Source organism: Psammomys obesus, unplaced genomic scaffold, assembly GCF_907164565.1.
Source record: "Psammomys obesus unplaced genomic scaffold, mPsaObe1.curated_primary_1811, whole genome shotgun sequence".
Lineage (NCBI taxonomy): Eukaryota > Metazoa > Chordata > Mammalia > Rodentia > Muridae > Psammomys > Psammomys obesus.
The window spans coordinates 92,893-105,012 of NW_026596353.1; the positions used below are offsets into that span (position 1 = coordinate 92,893).

The 12,120-nt window shown below is 49.2% G+C and overlaps 1 protein-coding gene across 3 annotated transcripts in view; it reads right to left on the reverse strand.

The window, feature by feature from the left end:
• The window catches only part of Trpv3 (transient receptor potential cation channel subfamily V member 3), a 32,848-nt gene extending 27,194 nt beyond the window's left edge, over positions 1-5,654 (reverse strand). For 2 of the 3 annotated variants that reach the window (XM_055597364.1, XM_055597362.1), the window contains exons 1-2: positions 5,534-5,572; positions 3,486-3,625 (exon numbers count right to left, since the gene is read on the reverse strand). In XM_055597364.1, the coding sequence (XP_055453339.1) occupies positions 3,486-3,622 (137 nt within the window). In that variant the 5' untranslated portion in view covers positions 3,623-3,625; positions 5,534-5,572. Of the gene's footprint in view, positions 1-3,485; positions 3,626-5,533 lie in introns of all 3 variants that reach the window. The other variant, XM_055597365.1, reaches the window with a different exon arrangement.
• Between the last annotated feature and the right edge of the window lie 6,466 nt (positions 5,655-12,120).

Sequence of the window (12,120 nt, forward strand, 5' to 3'; positions counted from 1 at the left end):
AGAAAGAAAGAAAGAAAGAAAGAAAGAAAGAAAGAAAGAAAGAAAGAAAGAAAGAAAGAAGGTAGGTAAGGTGGAGAGGTGTGTGGGTCTCAACCTTAAACTACCAGTGGTGCAGGCTGGATCCTCCCTGTGGCTGGCTGTGCTCCCAACCACTGAAAGCTCTCACCGTGTGCCCACCCTCAGTCTTATGCACAGAGCTGAAGTGGGGTCTTCTGCCACTCCTCCACCAGATCTTGTCTTCTCTTGGGCTCCTCCAAGAGATCAGGAATTGTCTAGAAAGCCACATCATGTAAGTATTCAGCACCCAGGCACCGAGGAAGGAAAAAGCATCATCTCAGCGCACAGTGACCTGGTTGATACGGATGGAACCTCTGGGCAGCTTCCTCATTGGCTCACCACTCCCCTCATTCCCTTGCCTGATCCTTCAATGGCTTGTCCACTTACTCAAAACTAATCATTTGCCCAGTGTTTGCAACTGAGGGGATAAGAAGTGGACAACAGCCCCTTCCAGAGACCACATCCTCAGAGATGTCATCCAGGGCTGCATCAGTCTCTTCAGGGAGAGGCTGGGTTATAGGAACACAAGAACAGCGAAGGTTCTTATAATTGAGGACAGGATTGGAAGGCTCCAATTGTTGTGCTAACTAGGATGCAATCTGGATCTTGACATATGTTTTGAAAAAACCTGAAGCAGAGAAAAGAATTAGAAATGCCTCCTGGGCTAGAAAAGAAGTCTGTGCTGGAGAAGGAAACTTTTGGAGCCCAGAGAACAAGATACGGAGAGAGGAGTGATGACAGCCAGGCTAGGAAGATCAAATGGTTAGGCAAGCACCTAAGTCATAAGGCAGGGCCTGACCCACTCCTGCCCTACTTCACACTACACAACCCCCTCCCACCCACCATCATAAGCCAGGGTAAGGCCTGGACCACATGACATCCTGGCTTCTGCCTGCTGCGAATGCTCATTGTTTACTCTGTTGGTCTAGGCCAAAGGGTGCAACCTGGGTGTGGTCAGTTCAGGCACACAGACAGCTGTATATCATTTTTCCACCACTTCTGTCACTTTAAAGAGACAACTCCAAGACCAGGAAGCAACCTAGGACTAGATATGAGCTCGGGTAGCCTTCTGTTTTGACCCAAAAAATGTCCAAGTGTCTGAACTCCCGAAGGCCAGCTTGTATGTATGTCACCTTACCTAGGGCCCAATAAGGAGGCCAATGTGGCAACTGCTCAAGGACTGACATGATGGCCCAGGAAAACAACCAGGTCCAAAGATCTCTCCCCTCCTTAGACCTGCAGTCTGCTTGGTGCTTTCAGTTCTCCCACTGGTTCATGGCCTGCTGGTAACTGGCATTGTGCTCTAGCTTTACATATAATTTACTCTTTATTTTTCTTATTGTCTTTAGACCTAAGTCTTATACTCAGTTCTGAGGGAAAAGTTCAAACCTTCACATGAGAACCCTCAGAAAGTCTTTGGGACTACCACTTCAGGAGACAAAGTCACACCTCTTACCACTGGCTGGGCCAGGCAGTCATTTGGCCAGTGACTCTGAGCCTGAAACTAAGATCATGAATAGACATGGGCTTCAAAAACAAGCAAACAAAAACAGCTGGGCCTGATATGGAAGAACCTGGGGTTTTCCTGAGAACCTGTTCACAACCCCTTCCCTATTCCCAAGTCTCTCCTGGAAGTGCAAAGAAAGGAAAAATGGACCATATTGGCTTAGGTCAACTGTGCTTCTGTTACGGCATGGGCCCATAAAGGCCTAGGCTGTACCCACTCCCACACTACCTCTACTTGCTTCTAGCTTTCTCTCTTGAACTTCAAGCTCTGCCCAGGTGTCCTCTGGCCACCTCATACTTGGTGCTTCACACTTGCCTCACTGCTCCTGTCCTTGCTCCTCCTTTGATGAGCTCTTGGCCAAGGTGACCCAGCATCCTTCTGAGTTACCACACCAGAAGAGTGTCTCTGCTGGCTTCCTTCTCTGTTTTTGATCCCAGAAGATCCTAGACTAATTCCACTCTCTTCCATTGTTTCCTCCATTCCTGGCCACGAAGGCTCAGGCCTCACCCATTAGCACCTGCTTTCCAACAGCTTCCTCAAGGTCTCACTGTCTGCAGCCTCCTCCTAATACATTGTCCACATGGGTAATCTAGAGCAACAGTTCCACAGTTCCTATCTCCCCATGCCCTGCTTCCTTCAGGAAATCACCTGTGCCTGCCCCTACTCACCTGAGGATCATCAGGGCTAGGTGGGGGCAGAGGAAGCAGCACAAATGAGCCATCCTAGACTGTGGACCACCCTGGTCCAGGGACCTATCATCTTGGTCTAGCCTGTCCCAAATGAGAGGTACCCAATCAACTGAAAAAAATGAAAGATCAGCCATGAAGACCCTAGAAAGCTGTTCTCTGTCCCAGCATCCTCAATCTCCTCGATTAGAAGTGAGACAAAACCTCTCCAGCCCTGCCCAGCTCCCAGGAGCCCCTTACTATCAAAGAACGCACGCTGAGCGCTGGCCACCCTGACTGTGCTAACCGCTTTGTCAACATAAAGGCAATTAACTATGTCTTATAAGTCGACATCATTAGTAGTGTCCTCACATAGAGATCCTACTATATATAGACATGATAGCCATCTTGATCATAATTTCCATTTTCCCCACCAGTTGGCCATGTCATACATCTGAAGCCTACAAGATGCCCAGTCATTACAATAGTTGACGCTGAAGATACACGACTGTAATCCCAGCACTCAGAAAGTGGAGGATTGAAGTTCAAGACCTTTCGGCTATGTATCAGGTACCAAACCAGCCTAAGAAACTTAACCCTGTCTCAAAAGAAAAACTCAGCCAAGAGTATTATGTGCCCAGCTTGTTAATTGACAGTGGCCATGAGGAAAGGCCAGTTAGCTATTCTGGTTAACTGTGGCTACCTTCATCCAGCTTAATCAAAAACATCTACCTGCTGCCTTGGGTGCCAGGATCCTCCTATTTTGCTGCCTCCAAAACCACCCTTTTTTCTGTAAGTTCCCAGTAAGTTACACTTTGCACAGTATCGAATCCATGCCACAGTACCTTCTGCTTTCCCAGATTTTCCCTCTACAACCCATTTTACAGATTTGGTTCCACAGTAGATTGAAAGCCATTTGTGTGTGTCTGTGAGAAAAACATGCTTCTCTGTGGACTCAGACCACCTAGAATGACCTTACTCCTGTTCTCAAAGATGGCTGTGGTGACCCTCAGCCCTCCAAGAGTCTTCCTGATTGCTGCTGCTTCAGAGCCCCCCTCTAAAGAGACCTCACTCCTGCACCAGTCATGAGCACCTCAGCAAAGGCACCTGAATATGCAGTGCTGTCCTCCACTTATACCCAGTCTGTCATTGGGCCATCCCAGATGTCTGTCACAGTGTGGAGTCTATAGGAAGCAAGGGATCCCTGGAGTGGGTGCCTCAGTGTCCCACACTTAGGCCCAGGCCTTCCGTCTTACCTCTTCTTGGTGGGGGTGAGATCTGCTGGCCTCTTCTCTGTCAGCACAACAGGGTTCCCGCAGGGTGCAGTGGCTCTTCTGCCCATGAGGGGTACCATCTCCTTGGAATGGGCGTTCATTGCTGGAACCCAGGGCATAGGCTGGGGTTGAGGGAGCAGGAGGTAACTGCTGGCGGCTTCAGGCTCCCATGAAAGCTCTCCAGCCCCTGCTCACACCTCTCCAGCAGGGAGCTCGCTCCCTGCCTCCCCAGGCTGTTCCCTGCTTCTGAAGCAACAGGAGAGCCCAGCACAGAACCCAGGGAAGGACCGCCCTGCTGCCTAGCTCCCACCAGCGTCTCCAGCCCCATCCCTTTTCTAGATCGACTTCTGAGACTTAACTTTGCTCTCTCAATGTCTCCCCTAAGACTCAGTATTCAGATCTATTTGTCAAGGTCACAGAACCTTTGACCTTAACAGAACGTCAATGTCACCTTTTCTCTAGATGCTGCTCTGAATAACCCAGCTGGGGGCTTTGAATTCCTCAGTACCTGCAGGTCATCCCTGCAACTCACTCCCTTCCTGTACAAGCTAAACACAGCCAGACCCTGACTGGGCCCCTGTCAGTCCTCTTGCTAGAAGAAGCAGAGTCCCTTCCATACCTAGAATATAGGTGGCCAACCCTTCAGTCCAAACAAGCTTTACTAATGCTCAATATGGGCTGAGTTGGAAAAGGGTACTCATATACCTTCCAAAGACACTAGGGAATGGATCTCAGTGCGAGGCTTAAAGACTGAGGTGCAGCAGCCATGCCATCTGGGCTCAGGGCACAGCCCACCCTGAGGGTCCAAGAGCATGTGGTTCTGGATGAGGTCATGGGGATCCCTGGCAAAGAAGGTCTTGGCAGCAGGCTGAGCCATACTGTGAATTTCTCGGACATAGCTTGGAGATCGATGCCAGGGAAGCAGGGAGTAGAGGAAGGTTCCAAGTGATATAGGCAAAGAGCCTGAAGGAGAACAGGTCACAGGGTATGGGAGAGCCCAGTGACCCAGGGGTCAGGAGGAAGCTGTCAATGCAGAGCATGGGGAGGGGGAAGAGGCTGCTAGCCACTCAGGATAGGATAGGCATGGAAATGTAGTATGAACAAGAATTTAGGGGAACAACCTCAATTTAAGCCACCTCAGGTAACTTAGGTATTGAAGTGCCTTCTAACCCCTGCCTAATCCATCATAGCCAGAGTCAGATGGGCTCTGCCCAAGGCAATCAGTCCACACATGGGGCTAACAAGGCTTTGCTTAGCCAGGAACAAAAATTGACAGCAGTGTGCCTCACCCTCCCTCATCCCCTGGTTCTCCTCCTGAGAAATAGCTGAATGGTCCCCAATAAGCCTGTACTCCTCACACCAATTGTTCTATCCTTCTTGTTCTAGGCCCATGAGTGTAGGCTATTCTGTTCAGTTGGGGCAAGTGGGGGTCAGAGTAATCTGGACTTGGGCTCCAGCAGCTATAATTAGCTCCTGAGTCACCTTATAAGCCTTGCATCCTCACCTGCTGGACTCTCTCCCTGCCCTGGGATCCAGCTCCCTCACCCAGGAAGTACCATGTCATACCTGCCAGGGCCCACACATGCTGATTGAAATGGCCTGTTCCAGGGACATAGACCCAGCAGGAGCCACAGGGAGACCTCCATAGTTACTACCTCAGTATCTATGAGTGTGTGGGTGCTGTCCTTCTTCAGTGCTGGGATAGTTCACCCCATGTTGAACACCCATCACACTCCTGCCATTGAGATTCACATCCCTAAGCTAGCTGAGGGAGCCACAAACTCCAGAGTTTCTCTATTCCTGGGATTCACAAACATCAGGGGAAAGTTTCTATGCCTGTCAGAGTATGAATTATCTCCTCTGCCTGTTGCCAAAAGATACCTTGGCTTTTTTCCCCATATTAGAACCCCGTCTTTCCCCCACACCTTCCTGGGGCCCATGGTCAAAGGGAAGACGTGGCCCCGAAGATCCCAGACCCATGCTCTACTCTTTCTGAGGGGCATTAGCTTTCCTAGGTGACAAGGACTTACCTGGCAGGTTCCAGATGGTGGTGGCAGCCCTTGCTTTGAGATCACCGCATGTCTGGGGCCCAAAACCCACCGTCAGGAAGGTGGCTGAGGTGGCAAGAGGCTCTCATCCTAGACACAGAGATAGCTGACAGCTGGAATGAAGCATCAGAGGCAAAACTGGCTGGGCCACCTGCCCTCGGCGCCAGGTAGGCCACACCCACCACCCACGTGCCCCGCGTGAGTCACCCCCACACCCACAGATCAGCCTCACCCCATAGGAGGAAAGGCAGGAAAAGCACTTGCTGTGGCACAAAGCTGTAGGTCTGGTCCCAACCCTTCCCTCTTATATTTGATCCTCAGAGGCCTCCGTTTCCTCACTTGCCCATTACAGAAAATTTGCTGCTCAAGGATGTTGTGCAGAGGCAAAGATGATAGCGGTAAAGAGGCTTCATACCTGGTCAAAGACCACAGCCAAAGGCTCTCCTGGTGGACCCTAGGGTGACCGGCGCTAAGACTTTACATCTATCTTTCAAAAATAGTTCCTGGGATCAAATCCCTCAGAGACAGAGGAAGTCCAACGTTTCCCAACAGCGATTATGCATCATGGACCTTCATGAGCAACAACCTCACCACTTCCTGCCTGTATGATTTTGGGCAGGTCATTTCTCCCCAGCCTAGGTTTCCTCAGCTGTGGATGATACATAACCCACCTAGGAAGGTAGAGCAGGTGGAAAGGGCTAGGGAAAGGCCTAGGACGCAGAAAGAATTCATAATTGTGACAGCAGTTAGTGTCATTGTCACAAGGATTTGTTCTCACAGCAATTGTCTGTGTCACTGTTTTCTAAAGCCAGAGCACTACAGGAAAACTCTGTGCCCTCTCTACTTGCCCAAATGGCTTCTGGGAAAGGGGTGGAGCAGAGCTTGACTCAGGAACCTCCTTCCACAAGGAAGATGTGTAGGCAAGACATGACAAGGTTAGAATGGAAGTCCCAGCTCTGTGGCAGTGCAATACAGCAGGGGCTTTCCCGACTGTTCCCAGGAGGCAAGATCCTGATTCCTGACCACTACAACCTGCCAGGCCTGGGGAGGTGGAATGAGGCAGGGTCAGCTTCTAGGTCATGAGAGAGGGCAGAGGACAGGCTTCAGGTGTGACGGCAACAGGGTGCCGCTCCTTCAGCTTAACCCGGGGAAGCCTGTAGTTAGTGCTCCTGATTTCCCATCCCTGTGCCAGAACACCAACATCAAAGCCCTCCCTTCCTCACCTGCCCAGGCCTGACTCAGCCTTGGCTGTCTTTGCTCTGGTGTCTCAGAATCCTGGCCAAGGGGCTGTTCCCAGCTTTGTGTTGAAACTTTCCTTGCTTTCACACTTAGCAAGCAGCTGGAGACTAACTTAAAAGGTCATTTATCTCTCATCCAAAGGATGCTCCGGAACAAGGAGTTAGGGGAAGCCCCTCTGCTCTAAGGACACGACCTCATTGGAACCCAGTGTAGTGCTGAGGGCTGGCCCACATTCAATGCCATTGGCCCAGCTGTTGCGAGACCCCTACACAGGAGGGCCCAGCAAGATCCTGGTGAAGAATTCAGAGAGTGTTCTCCCTATTCTCCAGAAACTTACAAGACTGGCTCCAGCAGGGATGATCCCGTCACGGCTGACAAGGGCCAGCTGAAGCGAAAGGGAGCCATCTAATGGGGAAGTGGGATGGGTTCAAATCAGAGGAGCATTTGGACTGGAATTGAAAGGAAGTTTCAGCAGCACAGTACCAGACACCTGAGAGCCTGGCCTGTTTCATGTGTGGTGACGTGCCCACGGTAATCTGTGAACTCAGCAAAGTGAGCAGACATGAGATGAGACGCAGTCCACTGAGCGACCCCAGGCTGCTGGTCAATCCTGAACCCTTGGTCACCAGAGTTGAGTTGGCACCTGGCCAGAAGCGACACTGTCACCGCCGTATCTGGCAGGGAACCCCGCCAGGCTGAAGCAGTGGTGCACACTAAAGGCAGTGCGTCTGGCTGCCTGCACGGTAGGAAGCTCGCCTTTGTGCGGCTTCTATCTGGTATCTGGCATCCACACAGCACAGCTGCGTCTCTGCGTCTCCTTCTACCTCATTCTCCAGCCCGTGCCAACCCAGCAGTGGTTGCCTGGTCCTGTCTGCCATGTGGATGACCGGTAGGGCTTCTTCAACTGTCCCCCGCCAAGCGGTTCCCAGTTCCTGCAGCAGCCATGAGCTGTGCCATGCTCAGTTTTCTTCAGCAACCTGAACTCTCCTTCCATGATGGAAAGAGCATACAACCCCAGGAAGAAGCCTTTCAGATGTGGTATGTGTGAGCAGAAGAGGAGCCAGGGGCAGATCCTGGAGTGGGATGGAGGCAGGGAAAGAGAAAAGGAAGACTCTGGTTATTGCTGTCCTGGCCTGCCTTCCAGAGGCCTGAACAGCAGGCAACCTCTAGGTGTCTGCCAAGATGCCCAAGTGTGCCTCATCCTGCTAGCTGACATCAGAGCAGAAGGCCTAGTCAGCAAAAGCTATCCTCTGCCTGATGCCCAAAACCCACCAAGAGCTCACAGGAGGCCATGAGCAAACCCACCCAACTCTCTGCACCTTCTAAGACCCACGGACACCAGTCCAGGTGACCAACCCATGGATTCCATCTCTCCAGAGAGGACAAATAGGAGTCCATGGGGAGGGGTCCAGTGAAGAGGAGCAGATTCTGGGACACATCCAAGAAAACACCCTACTTTCTGCTGTGGGGCTGGAGCAGAGAATGAGGCAGAATTCCCTCTCCCAGCTCAGGCCTAAACAAAGGTCAGGATAGGTTCCTTCCTCATCAGGACCAAGAGCTAAGAAGCTGCCTCATTAGGGATGCTGTGTGTGCTGCGGCATAATGGCAAGGGCAGGGGAGGCTGTCGGGGTAGGGGCTAGAGAATTCAATTTGTGAGAAAGCTGAACTTCTGCTCAATTTTCCTGCGAACCTAAAACTTCTCCAAAAGTATTTTATTAATTTAAGGGTAGGCTATATAGCACAATTGTTCAGTGCTTTACTAAAATGTATGAGACCCTAGGTTCAATCCTCAGGATCAGCAAGCAAACAGAAGGAAGGGAGGTATGAGGAGAGAAAGGAGAAAACTTAAAATCACTGAGCTGAAGTTGCCTCGGTAAACATAATACTCTATTTTTAAAAGCAAAGAAAGGTGAGGACATGACATTAAAAAAAAAAAAAAAAGGTTCACACAAAAGTTTCACTTGTTTTACTTTCAGCATTCCATTTATTTCAAAATCTTATTACAGCCAAAACAGTGAAATTAACCACATATAATACACTATACACACAATACACACATTAAGTTATGGGGAATAAACTTTATTCTGATAGGTAGTACTAACAAAAATTAAAATTGCATACATTAGTAACATAACATCCTTAATTTAGTCTGACACATTTTCTTGCTTTCCTGTGTTCTGCTAAATTACCACACTAAACTGTTTTTAAACACTCAAATTTAATTAATGACTTTGCCTATATTCTGATTACAAAAATAAACTTCTCCAATATCTGGTCTATTTCATCATCAATGTCATCCAAATATGAATGACTAGCCCCTGATAAATGCATTTCATTTTCTTCATAATCTGAAAAAAAAAAGTGTTGTTTTGTTTTGTTTTCCTTTTGGTTAATTCTTGATATTCCTCTTGTTGCTCTGCAGCCACTGTACAGCCCTGGACTGTCCTATCTCCAAGGCCCCAGAGCAAGACCCCTCTGGCTCCAGGGGAAGAGGGCTCCTGGACAAACAAAGCCCCAAAGAGTTCCACCGAGTTCTCAGAATAAAATCTCACAGCAGAACCCAGAGCCAGCAGTGGCTAGGCCCCAAATGATTGTGGCTCCTGTGCCTAATGTCTAAGCTGTCTGCGGATAACTCTATATCAGCCATCGAGTCTTTCCTGTGACTACACAGAATCCCACAGGAATGCTTACGAGGAGTAGCCCATGCAGCAGTATATGTCGGGGCTTTCTGAATCGTCTGAAACTGCCTGGGAGATTTGAAGCAGAGACTGAATGTCTTGCAGAAACCCTGACTGTGCCGATTTCAACAGGAGATGCCTTGCTGCTGTGGCAGCTCACCTTTAATCCCAGTGCTCTGAAGATGCAGCACTGAGCAAGCTGGCATCGTGGCAAACTGCTTTGGCCAAGACTAGGCTGGATTCTGAGGCCTTGCCTCAATGAATACGATGGAGAGCAACCTAGGAAGATTACCAATATCAACCTCAGATCTACACACACACACACACACACACACACACACACACACACACACACATGCATGCACTCCACACACAGAAACAAATGAAAGAGAAATCTGTAATTATTAAACAATCACACTATGTTTCCTGAGCCAAGCTACAGGTAAAGCAAGAAGCCCAGGGCCCACAGCAGGTAGCAAGAGGCCAGCCCAGCTCCCTTCAGACAGGAACAGCCTGCATGCCCCGGGCCTCAGCAGTAAAGATGGGTTTGAAGTCAGGCTGCCTGGGGTCAAACCCAGGTCATGGTCTGCCGCCTGTGTAACTTGCTGTTGGAGCCTTGATTTTCTCATTTATGAAGCAGAGCTAATAAGAGCTTCCTCATGGGCTGTTAGGAAGCTTAAAGGATAGTGCACATCAAGCCTCTTCAAAAACACTCCCACCATCCTGGCAATCTATATTCTTCCTCCTCCCTCACCCGTGGGCACCTCGGGGAGCCAGCCTTGGGCTCCTCCACTGGGGCCTTCCGTGTGGGGTAGGCAGAATGCTGAAGAGCAGGAAGAGAGTGGGGTATGCCCAGTGGGCTCCAGAGTGTAAACGCTTGGCCTCCATCTCATGGCACTGTTTTAGGAGGCTGAAGATCCCTCGGTATATGGTATATGGAGCTTCTCCTGTCGAGGCAGAAACTCCCAGGCTATAACAACCAATCACTGACTGCTCAGAGTCTGACCCCAGCAAGCTGTCACACACACATGTAGAGAGCCTGACTCCTAGTGACTCGTGAGCCCTTCACTAAACAGTCACTCTCAAGAAAGACCGCTGAGCCTTCAAGATGGCTCAGCAGGTGAAGTCCCTTGCCTCCAAGTCTGAAGACCTGAATTTGATCCCTAGGACCCACAGGTAGAAGGAGAGAACTGTCTATGAATTGTCTCTGACCTCCACATAAATAAATAAAAAAATTTATTTAGAGTAAATAATTTACTATTTAAATAATTAAATAGAGTAAATTTATTTAGAGTGCCAAATAAAAAAAAAATATTTAGAGTAAAAGAAAGAAAGACAACTATAAAACTTACTATTTCCACAGAGGGCCTCTGAAAGATTCTACCCAGCAGGTTATTAAAGCAGATGCTGAGAGTCACAGCTAAACTTTGGGCAGAGTGCAGGGACTCTCATGGAAGAAGGGGGAGATAGAAAGACCTGGAAAGGACAGGAGTTCCACAAGGAGAGCAACAGAACCAAAATATCTGAGCCCAGGAGTCTTTTCTGAGACTGATACTCCAACCAAGGACCATGCATGGATATAACCTAGAAACCCGGCACAGATGTAGCCTATGGCAGCTCAGTCTCCAAATGGGCTCCCTAGTAAGGGGAACAGGGCTGTCTCTGACATGAACTGAATGGATGGTTCTTTGATCATCTCCCTTTGGTTGGGGGTGGGGGGGTAGCCTTACTAGGCCCACAGAGGAAGACAATGCAGCCAGTCCTAATGAGACCTCATAGGCTAGGGTCAGATGGAAGGGGAGGAGGACCTCCCCTATCAGTAGACTGAGGAAGAGGCATAGGAATAGAAGAGGGAGGGATGGCGGGATGGGGAGGGAATGAGGGAGGGGACCAGAGCTAGGATACAAAGTGCATACATTGTAATAAATAAATAAATAAGTGAAAAAGTTAATAAGATAATGAGAATCTCATTTAACCTGTCCAGATATGAGCCCCACACAAACAATACACAAGACAAGACTTCCTTCTAACAGTTAAAAAAAAATAAACTTCCACTCCCTCAAGAGGGTTTTTTTTTAACTTTTATTAATTACACTTTATTCACTTTGTATTCCCCCATAAGCCCCTCCCTTCTCCCCTCTTAATCCCACCCTCCCTCCCCCTTCTTCATGCATGCCCCTCCCCAAGTCCACTGATAGGGGAGGTCTTCCTCTCCTTCCTTCTGATCTTAGTCTATCAGATCACATCAGGAGTGGCTGCATTGTCATCTTCTGTGGCCTGGTAAGGCTGCTCCCCCCTCAGGGGGAAGTGATCAAAGAGCAGGCCAATCAGATTATGTCAGAGGCAGTCCCTCTTCCCATTACTAGGGAACCCACTTGAACACTCAACTGCCATGGGCTACATCTGTGTAAGAAGTGGGAAACAGTAAGATCTGGAGGGGACAGGAACTCCACAAGGAGAGCAACAGAACCAGAAAATTTGAACACAGGGAACTTCCCAGAGACTCATACTCCAACCAAGAGGGTTTTTTTTTTTAACTTTTAACTTTATTTATTTAGTTGTTCACTTTACATCCAACTGTCGTCCTCTCCTTCTGGTTCTATCCTCCCTCCTTCCCCCTCCCCACTTCCCTACCCTTCAGGAAAGACACAC